Source organism: Trichomycterus rosablanca, chromosome 10 (assembly GCF_030014385.1).
Source record: "Trichomycterus rosablanca isolate fTriRos1 chromosome 10, fTriRos1.hap1, whole genome shotgun sequence".
In the NCBI taxonomy this organism is placed as follows: domain Eukaryota; kingdom Metazoa; phylum Chordata; class Actinopteri; order Siluriformes; family Trichomycteridae; genus Trichomycterus; species Trichomycterus rosablanca.
Genome location: NC_085997.1, coordinates 32,605,211 through 32,622,037, shown reverse-complemented (window position 1 = coordinate 32,622,037; position 16,827 = coordinate 32,605,211). Strand labels below are relative to the sequence as shown.

The 16,827-nt window shown below is 39.2% G+C and overlaps 2 protein-coding genes across 5 annotated transcripts in view; one reads left to right on the top strand and one right to left on the bottom strand.

Moving 5' to 3' along the window:
* lipf (lipase, gastric) overlaps positions 1-9,468 on the bottom strand; it is a 28,247-nt gene extending 18,779 nt beyond the window's left edge. Inside the window, exons 1-2 of one of the 2 annotated variants that reach the window (XM_063003184.1) lie at positions 9,449-9,468; positions 2,271-2,391 (exon numbers count right to left, since the gene is read on the bottom strand). In XM_063003184.1, coding sequence (XP_062859254.1) covers positions 2,271-2,391; positions 9,449-9,465 — 138 coding nt within the window. In that variant the 5' untranslated portion in view covers positions 9,466-9,468. Of the gene's footprint in view, positions 1-2,270; positions 2,392-4,247; positions 4,278-9,448 lie in introns of those variants that run through there. The other variant, XM_063003185.1, reaches the window with a different exon arrangement.
* The window catches only part of rnls (renalase, FAD-dependent amine oxidase), an 89,274-nt gene continuing 81,199 nt past the window's right edge, over positions 8,753-16,827 (top strand). For 2 of the 3 annotated variants that reach the window (XR_010013850.1, XM_063003187.1), the window contains exons 1-4: positions 8,753-8,928; positions 10,402-10,507; positions 10,616-10,761; positions 12,316-12,474. Coding sequence is in view for 2 of the 3 variants with exons in the window: in XM_063003187.1 (XP_062859257.1) it covers positions 8,811-8,928; positions 10,402-10,507; positions 10,616-10,761; positions 12,316-12,474 (529 nt within the window). In the remaining variant the exon portion in view is untranslated. Of the gene's footprint in view, positions 8,929-10,401; positions 10,508-10,578; positions 10,762-12,315; positions 12,475-16,827 lie in introns of those variants that run through there. The other variant, XM_063003188.1, reaches the window with a different exon arrangement.

Here is a 16,827-nt window from a genome sequence, read left to right as displayed (position 1 = left end):
AACCACTTGTCTAAACATCAAGGGTCTAAATACTTTCTGAATTCACTGTGTATATGATCAGAATCATTTATTCAAGATAAATGAATGTTTTTGGGTTTAAGATTACTTTAATGGCAACTATTGCACCTTAAAAGTGAGTCATCTGTGACTTTCTGAAGCAGTTATTTCTGTTGTCAAGAGTCAACTTTTCCCCCCTGAACTAGCGATGAAATACATTCTAATCAAAAAAACTTCAAAGAAACTGTAAGCCTGTTGGTTTCAGGCCTGTCATGCAATCTCCTCATGCATAATTAAAGGCACCGCAATTTCCCACTCCCCCCGGGGCCTGTAGTCTGCATGCTCTACTTTAGGCCACTTAAGAATAAACCCACTGCTGGCTCAATGCTCTTTCCTCTGTCTGTCTGTCTGTCTGTCTGTATATGTCTCTGCATGGGTCTAGTCCTGAGCATGAAAAATAGCAGCACTGAAAAAAGCAATTCTGCAGGGCACAATACAGACACATTATAGCAATTTTACAGCTCAAGAAAATAGACCAGAATGTGATCAATGGTTCTGTGTTTCTGTGCAAACATTCAATACATAAATCCAGCCTCTTATCTAACGTGGTTTGCTTGATTTGCTGTAAATCGGTTGTCTGGCTGAGCAAATGTTTAACCAGTGATTGTGGGTTATCTAGAGGCTTTAAGAGCAGAACAGGCTTTTTGTTACAGTTTACAGGCCCACAGTGTTTTTTATCTTAAGAACAAGCTATTGTTTATGACTAAATCTAAAGCTAATCAGATAACAAATAAAAAGGTTAAAATAGTAATAGAAATATATATATACAGTATATATATTATATATATATATATATATATATATATATATATATATATATAAATATTATTAAATAAACTTTTATATCTGCAGTGCTTTTACAACATCTTAACTTGTAGAATGAAAATATCAGATGGTCCAACATAAATTACACCGATCAGCCATAACATTAAAACCACCTCCTTGTTTCTACACTCACTGTTCATTTACAACTACAACAATAACTGACTGTAGTCCATCGGTTTCACTGCATGCTTTGTTAGCCCCCTTCCATGCTGTTCTTCAATGGTCAGGACCACGACAGAGCAGGTATTATTTGGGTGGTGGATCATTCTCAGCACTGCAGTGACACTGACATGGTGGTGGTGTGTTAGTGTGTGTTGTGCTGGTATGAGTGGATAAAATACAGCAATGCAGCACTGAGTTTTTAAACACCTCACTGTCACTGCTGGACTGAGAATAGTCCACCAACGAAAAATATCCAGCCAACAGCGCCCGTGGGCAGCGTCCTGTGACCACTGATGAAGGTCTAGAAGATGACCAACTCAAACAGCAGCAATAGATGAGCGATCATCTCTGACTTTACATCTACAAGGTGGACCAACTAGGTAGGAGTGTCTAATAGAGTGGACAGTGAGTGGACACTGTGTCTGATCCACTCATACCAGCACAACACACACTAACACACCACCACCATGTCATTGTAACTGCAGTGCTGAGAATGATCCACCACCTAAATAATACCTGCTCTGTGGGGGTCCTGACCATTGACGAACAGGGTGAAAGTAGGTTAAAAAGGTATGTAGAGAAACAGATTGACTACAGTTAGCAATTGTAGAACTACAAAGTGCTCCTATATAGTAAGTGGAGCTGATAAAATGGACAGTGAGTGTAGAAACAAAGAGGTGGTTTTAATGTTATGACTGGTCAGTGTATTTGACCGGTATAAGGTATCCTACAAGAGACCTGCATCAGGTTTGTAATAGCCTCTTACTCTCTCACACATATACCCAAAAATGTATGGTTGACCAAATTCAGTTCATGTTTTATAGATATACATTTTAAAGTTAGTTTACAATTATGTTTTCAGCAATGTGAAATCATGTAAAGTCATTTTGTCTACATGTCAGTACTCAGACAGCATGATAAGACTGTGAATGATAACCACTGAGCTGTGTGTATATACCCCTATTGAGCAGTGAGTCTGAGGGGCAAAGAACAAAAGTCTCTAAAAATAGAACCAGTGAGAAAGCACAAGACCCATGGATATCACATGTCAAGCAAGGAAGTGACCTCATAAATGATAAGAAAGTTCTTTTGGCACCTTTTACATAGCACTGGTGACTAACTGGGTTAAAGCTTGAACTAGTGTGGAGAATGTGAATGATAAATACGTTTAATGTGACTAACAGCTTGTAAACTGTGGAAAGTGTCATAATGACAAAGGTACTTACAATATTCATGTAGACCTCAGGATCAAGTTTTCTGCTGTACTTGAATGATGGCGGTATAGCCTGAACCAGGCACACAGCAAACAGGCTTAAACAGAACTGAAGCCACACCATTTCTGTAGATCTGATCAAACGAAACATAAAGTTGCACAGTGTTAAAACAAGCACTTACAAATATACTTTACTTGATTTCATGTATTAAAAAGAACTATCATTAATGATCTTGATCTTGCCTGAACAGATCATTTTACAAATACACATTATTTTGTTTATTTTGTTATACCCCTATAACACTAACTAAAAATGCAGCTAGAACAGCCTGATTTAACTACTTAGTGAGGGCTTTTGTCTTTTGTCAAACCATGTCTTTATGGGCCTTGCTTTGTGCAGAGTAGCTTAGTCAGGCTGGACAGCAAAGAGTCTTCTCTACTTCTACTATCACCACAATGCTGGGGGCACATAATGTATTTTATATAATTCACTTTATATACTGTTAGCAATGAGTTTGGCTAAAACACCTGAACTCAATATTTTTGACCATATACTGTATTGCAGTGTAAGCCAAGTGTCACTGATCCAGCAAACTACTGACCACATCAAAGACAACTTACAAGCTTACTACAAAGCAAGTCTTAAACTGTTAATCAGTACATAGTTATAGTTCATTTATATGCTAATTCAATTCCACAAAAGCATCAAAGGATTACATCGAGTAGGATTATACTGATTAAAAAGTAAAGTAATGGGTCATTTTTTAATACAATCATACAATGGTTACAATTACTAATCAGTACAGACAAACTTAACATAATTAAATGTTCACAAAACAAGTTCACAAAGCTTGTGCTTTTTGTCTTTTTTATTTAAAATACTATTTGTGCAGCACAAATTCACAACTTAAAAAAGCCCATGCTTTGGTTTACTAATTAGTACATAGAGTTCTTACTTGGTTAAATTTATGTCATTCCAAAATCACTAAAGCATTACTATTGGGATAGCAGCATTATACTTTCAAATATTACACCAAGAACAAGAGTGAAACCTCATACATTTTCAGCATTTACCAGACGCTTTTATCCAAAGTGACTTACAGTAGACAGTCTAAGTAATTGAGGGTTAAGGGTCTTGCTCAAGGGCCCAACATTAGCAACCTGGCAGTGGTGGTGCTTGAACCAGCAACATTCTACTTACTAGTCCAGTACTTTAACCACTAGGCTACAACTGCCCAACATAGACAATGGACAATGGTTTGGATTAGATTTTTCATTTGTCTTGGTTAATCTTGGCTATATCTGAGATAACTTACTACTTTACTCGAGAGTATTATTTAGTTTACTGATCAGTACCTGATTAAGTTTCACACAACAGTCACAGCATTACTTACTAATCCTAACATAATCTTTTTTAATTTTAAGCAAAATGGAACTTGCTTTGCAATTTCTGTAATGCAAATGTTATTTAGTACAATACTGACCAAGACTATTTTGTTTACCTAACAGTACAGACATTATTAGTTCTAAAATAAATAATGTTAAATGCTTTTGTTTTGCATTTGCAACATAAATTACAATTCAGCATACTACTTTACTTTATTATTGTTATACTATAATTATTATTATTATACTTTATTACTGTATTATTAATTAGTACACACAGTCCTAAGTCAGGACAACTCCATATGTATATGACAGCAGTGTTAAAGTAAACACGTTGACATAGATGATCAAAGATAATAAGTAAATAAAAACATCACATGATCTAAACTACAAACACAAGCAGAACATCTAAACTTTTACCCAAATAATAAAGTGTTATAACTTAGCAATTACACAACAAGGTTATTAACGATGCAGAAGGCAGACAGGCTCTATATCCATACATAACATAAGTATTTAACTAATCCACATGTAAACACTGTCATGTTTAGATCTATTATATAAACCACTATAGAAGAAAGCAATATGAACGAAAGTTACTTACTCTCAGCTGACAAACATGGAAATGATCAGTCTAAATCATCCGAAATAGAAAGTACAGTTTTTTACCTATCCGTTTTAAGGCAAATCCCACCTACTAAAATCTGATTTGCTACTAGTGTTCCGACAATCCAATCAGGGCACAGTGTAGGTTTACGAAATACGCCTTCACAGATCGCTACTGGCCAATCCTAGTAGAGGAGAGGCGGGGTTTGATAAAAAGAGGTGGAGAAATCTAACACAGATTGCGCTGCGTTTTAAATCGCAGGTTACAGTAGAGCAATGCAGTTTATAGAAAAGTGTACTTGGCTAATGATGATGTTACTATTTCTAGACACTATTTAGTGCATACTATGCGGTTTGGGACGCAACCTACAGCCCCGCTTCTCTTCGCGCTCCTCAGTTGATCTGAGAGTGAAGAAAGAGGTGATACTGATCAAAGTCTAAACACAGTTTTCATATGAAAAGGCCAATTACTGAACTGATGAACATTTTAGATGACTTGTATTCAGATTATATATATTAGACCTGTAATATTCTGGAGTGTGTTTCTCAGCCTCCAGATTTAAATCCCTTAGAAAATTGATATTTTCCAAGAGAACCACGTGTTTTTCATTAAAGAACTTGAATAGAATTACAGCAGCAATGTGTAGTATGATGTTCAAAAGTGACTTTATATTCATCTCTTGCTGTCTGTATGCATTTAGTATTGCAACTAACTATTATACTGTACATTGTTTCTTTTGTTGAAATGTGTACAAGGGCAGCATGGTGGCTCAATGGGTAGCATTGTCTCCTCACAGCAAGAAGGTCCTGGGTTCAATTTCCAGGTGGAGCAGTCCGGGTCCTTTCTGTGTGGAGTTTGCATGTTCTCCCTATGTCTGTGTGGGTTTTCTCCGAGAGCTCTGATTTCCTAGTCCAAAGACATGCAAGTGAGGGGAATTGGAGATACAAAATTGTCCACGACTGTGTTTGACATTAACTTGTAAATTGATGAAGCTTGTGTAACCAGTAACTACCGTTTGTGTCATGAATGTAACAAAAAGTGTGTAAAACTTATGAATAAATAGAAATGTGTATACAGTACATACAGTGTATCACAAAAGTGAGTACACCCCTCACATTTCTGCAAATATTTCATTATATCTTTTCATGGGACAACACTATAGACATGAAACTTGGATATAACTTAGAGTAGTCAGTGTACAGCTTGTATAGCAGTGTAGATTTACTGTCTTCTGAAAATAACTCAACACACAGCCATTAATGTCTAAATGGCTGGCAACATAAGTGAGTACACCCCACAGTGAACATGTCCAAATTGTGCCCAAATGTGTTGTTGTCCCTCCCTGGTGTCATGTGTCAAGGTCCCAGGTGTAAATGGGGAGCAGGGCTGTTAAATTTGGTGTTTTGGGTACAATTCTCTCATACTGGCCACTGGATATTCAACATGGCACCTCATGGCAAAGAACTCTCTGAGGATGTGAGAAATAGAATTGTTGCTCTCCACAAAGATGGCCTGGGCTATAAGAAGATTGCTAACACCCTGAAACTGAACTACGGCATGGTGGCCAAGGTCATACAGCGGTTTTCCAGGACAGGTTCCACTCGGAACAGGCTTCACCAGGGTCGACCAAAGAAGTTGAGTCCACGTGTTCGGCGTCATATCCAGAGGTTGGCTTTAAAAAATAGACACATGAGTGCTGCCAGCATTGCTGCAGAGGTTGAAGACGTGGGAGGTCAGCCTGTCAGTGCTCAGACCATACGCCGCACACTGCATCAACTCGGTCTGCATGGTCGTCATCCCAGAAGGAAGCTGACGCACAAGAAAGCCCGCAAACAGTTCGCTGAAGACAAGCAGTCCAAGAACATGGATTACTGGAATGCCCTGTGGTCTGACGAGACCAAGATAAACTTGTTTGGCTCAGACGGTGTCCAGCATGTGTGGCGGCGCCCTGGTGAGAAGTACCAAGACAACTGTATCTTGCCTACAGTCAAGCATGGTGGTGGTAGCATCATGATCTTGGGCTGCATGAGTGTTGCTGGCACTGGGGAGCTGCAGTTCATTGAGGAAAACATGAATTCCAACATGTACTGTGACATTCTGAAACAGAGCATGATCCCCTCCCTTCGAAAACTGGGCCTCATGGCAGTTTTCCAACAGGATAACGACTCCAAACACAACCTCCAAGATGACAACTGCCTTGCTGAGGAAGCTGAAGGTAAAGGTGATGGACTAAACCCAATTGAGCATCTGTGGCGCATCCTCAAGTGGAAGGTGGAGGAGTTCAAGGTGTCTAACATCCACCAGCTCCGTGATGTCATCATGGAGGAGTGGAAGAGGATTCCAGTAGCAACCTGTGCAGCTCTGGTGAATTCCATGCCCAGGAGGGTTAAGGCAGTGATGGATAGTAATGGTGGTCACACAAAATATTGACACTTTGGGCACAATTTGGACATGTTCACTGTGGGGTGTACTCACTTATGTTGCCAGCTATTTAGACATTAATGGCTGTGTGTTGAGTTATTTTCAGAAGACAGTAAATCTACACTGCTATACAAGCTCTACACTGACTACTCTAAGTTATATCCAAGTTTTATTTCTATAGTGTTGTCCCATGAAAAGATATAATGAAATATTTGCAGAAATGTGAGGGGTGTACTCACTTTTGTGATACACTGTATATACTTCAACTTTTGTTTTCTAACTACATCAATCCAATGTTGCAAATGTTAAAATTATTAACAGTAACAAAGTCATGACAACTGCAGGAAAGCAGTTATTAAATACACAGGTTTACACATTTCTACATAGTAATTAACAGTTAATTTATGTCCAGTGGTTAAGCAGAAGGTTGCCAGTTCAAGGCTTAATGCCACCAACTCACCTCTGTTGGACCCCTGAGCAAGGTCCTTAACCTTTAATTGCTTGAATTGTATTCAGCCACAATTGTAAGTCACTTTGGATAAAAATGCTGTAATAGGGATATGAAATGTCAAATTGTTGGTGTCAGGTTTTAGGTGTCAATTATTATTACTAACCATGATTAGATTAGATCACATTTCATGACATTTACATTTACTGGTCACTTTTATCCAAAGTGACTTACAGTTATGACTGAATACAATTCATGCAATAGTGGGTTAAAGGCCTTACTCAGGGGCCCAACAGCGTCAACTTGGATTCTGATTACTTGTGATTACTATTCTATTATTACTGTCCACTGGGACAGTGGTAGACTAGGGACAGTGACTGTCTAGTTGGTAGGGCTTTGGGCTATCAACTGAAAGGTTGAGAGTTTGAATAATAGCTCTGCCATGCGGCCACTGTTGGGCCCTTGAGCAAGACCCCTAACCCTCTCTGCTCCAGGGGCGCCGTACAATGGCTGACCCTGCGCTCTGTACACTGTACCGTACATCTGTATATGTATACAGTGGTACCTTGTAACTCAACATCCCCTAAACTCAAAATCTTTAAAACTCAACACCCTTCAACAACATAGAAACACTAAACCTCTCTTAATTATTTCTGCTCATAAGTTCTCTTCACTAATAAAATAACTCGCTCATTTTGGTACAATAAGTCACGTTAAGCTTTCTGCACCGCCATGCTCTATAGGAAATAACGGCACAGCCAGCGCAAAAGCGGTTTTGTCACTTCTCATGTGAATTACTGAGCCTGCTAAGGTAAGGAATACAGTATTCCAAGATAAAGAAGTAGATAGATAGATAGATAGATAGATAGATAGATAGATAGATAGATAGATAGATAGATAGATAGATAGATAACTTTATTAATCTAATAGGGAAAGTCAGTTATTACAGCAGCTCCAGGTACATTAAAGTATTAAAGTACAAAGTATTAGTACACAAGTAATGTTGTACACACTATGTAATTGAATAAATAGAATAAAAAATGTAGTATGCCATATAAAAAACTTAAGAAGTATCCTAGCAGTAAATATTTTAGATGAGATATGTAATATGTGATATACTAAACTGTTGTAAGTGTTAAATAATAACAGATATGTAGTATAGTCTTTATAAACAGAGTAAGTACAGGTAAAGTGCAGATTTTATTGTATTTTTTATTTTATTGATTTTTAATTGTATTTCAGTGTTTTTATATTATACTTGTGTATAACATTAACAGGTTTCCCATGCATCTTTATGGGAAAAATACCTTAAAACTCAACGCCACTCCTAGAACCAATTGATGTTGAGTTTCGAGGTACCACTGTACTATATCTGTTCTATTAACGATTAAGCTACCACTGTCCTTTCATAAGGAACTTAGGTTGACTCAAAGGTTAATAGACTTTTGTGAACACTGTAAAACAGAATTCTACAGACTAATGTTAAATACGGTTAAATGTATTCATATATTAAACAGAAATGAAATCAGTATTGAAAGCTGTGGTTTGGAAACGAGCTTGTTCTCAGGACCATGTAGCGGTGGATTGGCTGACATACTCTTAAAGAGACAGTTTACATTTCTACTACCGGCAGATTAGCGAACATTATTAAGCACAGGACTTTGTTAGTAATATAAACTCTTTTTTTTAACATGTCACGGGTACTGATAGTTGGTGCTGGATTTACTGGTGGATTATGTGCGTGTCTTTTACGCCGGGAGCTGTTAAACAAAGTGAAAATAGTGATCTGGGATAAAGCCAGAGGAGCAGGTTAGCATAAAGCTACTTAGCTGTTTGTTTACATTCAGGTCATTTATGTAAATAGGTTATTTATGTTAGTGTTTGACATTCAGAGCGCTGGAAAGAAAATAAGAAGTTCATTTAAAGTAGCTGGTATGATTAAAAGATACGTAAAAGACACTAAGAAACGAACGGGTTATCTAGACATTAAGATAACAGTGTTCCGTACACTTTTGTAACACAAATTATCTGCCATACCAACAGACATACAAACCACTTCTTTTTACCTGCATGCAGCAGGTTCATGGCAGATAACACACACCAATAAACATTTTGCATTGTTTTTTGGGAGGAAAGGTTGGTATTTAATTTTTAAGACAACCCCTGTATAATTATATTTAATATACAAACCACATCTTCCCATTTATTCTTCTAATTTAGTTCTAACTACTTATCTTGGTTATATTTCTCCAGTGCTGCAGACCCTTACTGTGACCGAGGAGGGCCTTCCCTAACACACGTCCCCTCTGACATGTGTGCAGTTGCCAACCTCTTTTTTCCTGGCATGAAGCGGGTTCATGGCAGATAACACACGCGAATTAACATTTTGCGATATTTATTTGGGTGGTAAATGTTGGTACTTAATATGTTGTACAACCCCTGTAAAATTATATCTAATTTACAAACCACATTTTACATATACATTTTCGGCATTTAGCAGACGCTTTTATCCAAAGCAACTTACATTACAGTTACAGTATACAGTCTGAGCAATTGAGGCTTAAAGGCCTTGCTCAAGGGCCCAACAGCAGCAACCTGGCAGTGGTAGGTCTTTAACCAGCGACCTTTTGATTACTAGTCCAGTACCTTATCCACTAGGCTACGGCTTGCCACGTCTACCCATTTATTCTCTTAATTTAGTTGTATCCAGTTACCTTGCTGCAGACTCCTTAACTGACCGGGGAAGTACCTAACACATCCCCTCCAATATGTGTGCAGTTTCCAACCACTTCTTTTCACTTGCATGAAGCGGGTTCATGGCAGATAACACACACAAATTAACATTTTGCAATGTTTTTGGGGGTGGAACGGTTGGTTTAATTGTTTTTTTTTTTAACAACCCCTGGAAAATTATATTAAAAAACCAAACAAACCCTATTTCTGTAAAAGTTGGGAAGTGCAATATAAACATTATGATTCTCTTGTATTTCTTAAATATGAACAGATTTTGAATTTAAAGCCTACAGCTCATTTAAAAAAAATATAAAGTCCAAAGACATGCAGTCAGGCCAACTGGATCTATTAAAATTGTATGTGTGTGTGTGTGTTTGTATGCCTTGTGATGGACTGGTGACCTGTCCAGGGTGTTTTCTACCATTCGCCCAATGAATTAGACCCACAGTGACCCTGACATAATAAAGCAGTGGTAAAACAGACAATGAATTAATCAATAAATGATTAAATTAATACCTTCTGATCTTTCTAAAAATGTGTGTATTTTAGGTGGAAGAATGTCTACGAGCAGAAGTCCAAGCAATGCATCTTGTACAGCTGATCTCGGTGCTCAGTACATCACTGCTACACCATATTATGCCAAAACTCACAAAAGGTGTGCCAAGTTCTGCCTTTACACTTAACAAGTAACTTTGCATGACGTGACCATGTTGTTTTACCCTCTAGCACTGCAGTGTTCTCATTTTCACCTCTCTGCATCCAGTTTTTATGAAGAACTGCTTGGGAATGGTATTTTCAAACCACTGGAGGCCACAGTGGAGGGTATGATGATGAAAGATGAAGGCAGTATAAACTATGTGACTCCTTTAGGGGTTTCCTCTATTGTTAAACACTACCTCAAAGAGTCAGGTTAGTTCTTTATATGTTCTTCACATTCCAGACTTGATTATTATTTTTACAAGTGCATTCTGATGCCTGGCATTAATGTGATATTGTAAGGTCAAAGTTTGAAATGTAATCAATAAGACATAGGCAGAGATATGGAGATATTACATATTGAAATACATTAAAGACACACTCGGGTAGTGCAGCAGTAAATTACACTAGCTTACTACTGCTATCCATAGGATTAGCATCCTGTTCGGGGTGTGTTACTGCATTGTGCCCAGCAAAGAGAAACTGTCAGAGAGGGCCTAAGATATTCTTAAAATAATATAATATATTATAATTAGAGATGGGACGATCGATCGGCTACGAATCGGTATCGGCCGATTTTTAATCAAAATATGCTATCGGCTATCGGCGATCGGCGATATTTCCTAAAAGTAGCCGATCCGATCGTGTGATATATAAAGACCATGTTAAGTTAACAGCTCAGTGGATTGATCCAGACTTTGAGCTACGAAGCACCAACCATCACATCACCATTCATCAACCATCGTACAGAAACCACAGTGAAAGCTCTTACGATGTAATTTTGCTGATTGTAATATTTACTTTAAAAAGATAATTCAACCCGGTCACATCTGAGTCGATTCTATCAGCACGTTATATAAACTCCTGGTTCACTTTGGTAAATCGTAAGCGGTTCGTACTTGTGATGTAGATGAGAACAGAACACGTTACAGAGCCAATCCGAGGCAAACGAGTCTGACGGTCGGTTACAGATCTGTGGTAATAGCAGTTTAATTAAGCTTTTTAATGTAAGAGAGTCACACAAAATGTTCTGTAGTAGCTGGTGTTTATTTAAAACCATGACATTTAATTAATAACAGTAAACACGGAGAGATAACTGAGAAGAGAAACTTACGCTTCACATAAAAACGAATCAACTCATGAATCAATGAATCACTTATAGCGATACTGTGAACAAAGCGTATCTTCTAAAGGCACAAACACACACACACACACACACGCGCGCGCGTGCGTGCGCTGCTCCGGTTTATCTTTACTGTGAGGCTCTTTATTATTTACTGCTAATCCCCCCCCCCGATTGGAATCGGCTATCGGCCGATGTCCCTGAAAGGAGATCGGAATCGGTGCCAAAAACTCCGATCGGCCCATCTCTAATTATAATATTGTAACTTATCAGTTCTGACTTGAAATGTCCAGTGACCTTTCATATGCTGCAGCCTATAAAGAGGCAGTGGTGGGCTTCATTTGTGTTACAGAAGAAAATGCTCAGACTTCTGAATTGGTGACTTGTGTGATAGAGGAGACTGCAGTGTTTTGCAGATATGTATGAATATGGTAAATATTAATATCAGTTGTGGACCATAAAATCCAAAACCATATTAAACCCTGATAATGCGTGCTGCACAGTCCTGAGATTGTCCCCATTGCTCTTTGCATTCACGACTTTGCTTTTTTCTGTATCTTTCATCATTTCTTAACTGTTTTCTTTTCTGCTTTACATGCTTCATTGTCAATATTTCTAACTCTGCCTCTTCTGCACCTGAACAGGAGCTGAGGTTCTCTATGGCCAACATATCACCCACATTTACCGCAAAGGGTCATGTTGGGAGGTGCACCGAAAAGAGGGCTCACCAGAGCAGTTTGATGTGGTGGTTTTAACCATGCCTGTCCCACAGATACTACAGTTACAAGGAGACATTGGCTTCTGTAAGTACTTTGTCCTGCATGTACACAAATTACATTACTGGACTGAGCACATATACTCGTCAGTCAGTATATAACTTCTCAGTCTTTGGTAAACTTAGTAGTAAACAAGTTGTTCTTATCTGCTTGGAGACGTAAATGTTGTAACAGAAGTGTGAGGCACACATCTAGCTCAGTAAAGATTCATCTGATATAAGCAAATAGTAAGTCAAGAAACCTTTTGCCTGGCATATTGTGATTTATTTTCATTTCATTTTCATGAACCGTTTATTCTGGTCAGAATGGGCAGGTCCAGGTCCAATGGGAAGAACTGGACGCAAGACATGAATTCCCTTAATAGGAAGGCAATTTATTGCAGGGCTCTGGCCATTCCCCAGCTTTAGCAAATCTTGTTTGTGTCGGCCGGCCTATAGCGCGCTGAGGCTCGAACCTGGAATAGACCGCTGCTTATCCTATTGCCATATTGTAATTTACAGTCTGAAAAGCTAGCACCACAGTTGATTTGACAGTTTTGCCTTACGATCATTACAATTAAAGGTCTTTTTTATTTAACAGCAGCCCAAGATCACTTTTTTCTCCACTTATTTTGGTACTTTTGTATTTTTACAGCAAAAGCTACATTATTACAAGTTTACCAATTATTTGTGGATTTACTTTGTTGCCTTTTTTAGTGCTTTATTACTGCTGTTACTGGTAAATAATAATTGCGCCACATGCTGAAGTTTCTCTGTTTTATTAGCATGCATATATACACACATACACACATACAGTACGTACATACATACATACATACCAGAAGATTGTGGGTTTAAATCTAGGCTCTGCCTTTCAGCCACTGTTGGTCCCTTGAGCAAGGCCCTTAACTCTATCCAGTCCGCTCCAGGGGCGCTGTACAAGTTGGTATACACCAATCAGCCATAACATTAAAACCACCTCCTTGTTTCTACACTCACTGTCCATTTTATCAGCTCCACTTACCTTATATACCAAAGTGGTAGAACTACCACTTTGTAGTTCTACAATTACTGACTGTAGTTCATCTGTTTCTCTGCATGCTTTGTTAGGCCCCTTTCACCCTGTTCTTCAATGGTCAGGACTCTCCCAGGACCACCACAGAGCAGGTATTATTTAGGTGGTGGATCATCCTCAGCACTGCAGTGACACTGACATGGTGGTGGTGTGTTAGTGTGTGTTGTGCTGGTATGAGTGGATAAGACACAGCAATGCTGATGGAGTTTTTAAACAACTCACTGTCACTGCTGGACTGAGAATAGTCCACCAACCAAAAATATATGAAGGTCTAGAAGATGACCAACTCAAACAGCAGCAATAGAGGAGCAATCGTCTCTGACTTTACATCTACAAGGTGGACCAACTAGGTAGGAGTGTCTAATAGAGTGGACAGTGAGTGTACACGGTATTTAAAAACTCCATCAGTGCTGCTGTGCCTGATCCACTCATACCAGCACAACACACACTAACACACCACCACCATGTCAGTGTCACTGCAGTGCTGAGAATGATCCACCACCTAAATAATACCTGCTCTGTGGCGGTCCTGTGGGGGTCCTGACCATTGAAGTACAGTGTGAAAGCAGGCTAAAAAAGTATGTAGAGAAATAAATGGACTACAGTCAGTAATTGTAGAACTACAAAGTGCTTCTATATGGTAAGTGGAGCTGATAAAATGGACAGAAACAAAGAGGTGGTTTTAATGTTATGGCTGATTGTGTATATCTTATACATACATATGTACAGCCGCTTAGCCTGCCGGTAGCGGAGGTAGATTTCTATTTAAGTAGGTAGAACTCTATTTGAGTTCACTACGTATACTTGATTATAGGTGCTAGGGTGGTATACCTTAATGAAGTTAATAGTAATTTACTTAGTGTTGTTGTTGTGCCTTTATGTGCCATTAATAAGCAACATATCTGACCATATTTAAATTCCTATTACAGTTATATCCGTTATTAACCTAGTTTTACTGCCTCGGGGAGGCGGGCTTGAAGGGCCTCTAAAGGACTGAAAAACCGAGACTCCACTCTACTCTGCAATTTGAAGTAACGTGTGAAGTAACGTGTGTAGCTTCCTGTATATATCTAATGCATACATTTAAATAAATAACGGGTCTTGAATTATACATTTCTGAACAACCCCCACTCAGCAGCCATCACAGGAAACTTGTTTATTTTATTTATTTCTGTCTTGTTCAAAAATACAATCAATATTCAGATAAAGAAATGTAAAAAAATGATGGTCTTTGGACTTTTTGGACTTTTACACCCACTGTTGAAAACCTTTAAGAGCAATAAGTGCATTAAATCTTTTTCAGTGGCTCGTATCTGTTGGTGCTACAGCAGCAGTGATGTAAAAAAATAAGAAAACTCATCTACATAGAACAAATGACTTTGCACACTCAGGGGTTGGAAAACTTCTAGACCTAATGTCCCATATCTTAAGAAACTTTGATACCTTAACTGTTCTCAGCTTTATATTATTGTACATACACAAGTAATTATTTTATAAGCAACACTTACAGTACAGATATACACCAATCAGCAATAGCATTAAAACCACCTCCTTGTTTCTACACTCACTGTCCATTTTATCAGCTCCACTTACCATATAGAAGCACTTTATAGTTCTACAATTACTGACTGTAGTCCATCTGTTTCTCTGCATATCTTTTTAACCTGCTTTCACCATGTTCCTCAATGGTCAGGACCCCCACAGGACCACCACTGAGCAGGTATTATTTAGGTGGTGGAGCATTCTCAGCACTGCAGTGACACTGACATGGTGGTGGTGTGTTAGTGTGTGTTGTGCTGGTATGAGTGGATCAGACAGCAGCGGCACTGCTGGAGTTTTTAAACACCATGTCCACTTACTGTCCACTCTATTAGTCACTCCTACCTAGTTGGTCCACCTTGTAGATGTAAAGTCAGAGACGATGGCTCATCTATTGCTGCTGTTTAAGTTGGTCATCTTCTAGACCTTCATCAATGGTCACAGGACGCTGCCCACAGGGCGCTGTTGGCTGGATATAGTCTTGGTTGGTGGACTATTCTCAGTCTAGCAGTGACAGTGAGGTGATTAAAAACTCCAGCAGCGCTGCACTGTGTGATCCACTTATATCAGCACAACACACACATTGAGGAGAACGAAGCTAACCCACGCCCCCTCCGACACGTGGGCAGCATGCCGTATGCATTTTATCACATGCACTTTGACGAGTGCAGTGCAGCTCAGCGTTGTGTATGGAGAGACACACCCTGAGAACACTTTTTTCTCATCTCTGTGCAGGCACCATCAATCAGCCAGCAGAGGTCGTAATTGCACCAGTCATGAGAGAGAGTCCCCATCTGGCTTTGTCCCGCCCATATCTGAACAACAGGCCAATCGTTGTTCATGTGACCGCTCAGCCTTAGCCGGCAGGCAGAGCTGGGATTCAATACAATGTATTCAAGATCCCACATCTGGTTCCAGGGTGTGTTTTTACCCCTGCCCCACCTGAGCGGCCTGCCAATGCCTTCTTGACTTCACTTCACCAGCGCATTCTGCAGTATTTGATTCTTGACCTTCCAAATTAGTCCACTTATTTCAATCTTGTACTGTTCACCATACTTTCCATTACGTCTTCAGTGTTCGTCATCACTTTTGTTTTTGCTTCATTTATCATAGTGCCCAGTTAGTGTACACAAGTCCACTGAATGGTTTCTGTCAAAATATTGTCATTCTTTACCTGCCAAAAGGAATATTTTCAGCTAGTCTTACTTCCGTTTCCAAAGCTTCCAACAAAGTAACAAGCTAATCCCTCTTTATTTTTCCATAAGAGCTCAGGAATCCATCACTTTGAGTGGCACAGGCATATATGGCCATTAGACTTTGTGTCCATTAGCCTCCTTGCTGATTTCATATTCATTCCTCTGCTTCCCCTGACAGTCATCTGATGGCCCAGCGGCTGGACTGGAACCGGTGAGAGAGAGCCGGCTCCTCTGTCCGTATTCTTAAATTGGTCTCCAGCTGTCTGACTACACGTCTGAGTACTCAATGCCATCCAAATTGGTGTTTGCAGTGTGAAGTCTTTAATCCAACATGTTTATTTAAAATAGTGAAACAGGAGTCTGAAACACCAAATATGGAACTAAGGAAGGGAGGAAGTTCTAAGGCCTCTGGGGTGCGTGGGGGTTCTGGGAAGCTGAATAATGCAGGATGCGAGCAGAAATTCACCACAACTGGAACGCTGAGGAAAAGAGGGAGGGGGGTTGGGGGCGAGCTGCATCACAAATTAGACAATGGATGGAAAATGAAATGAGACAGCTGAAATGGAGTTTAAATGTTTCTCGTGACAGAAAC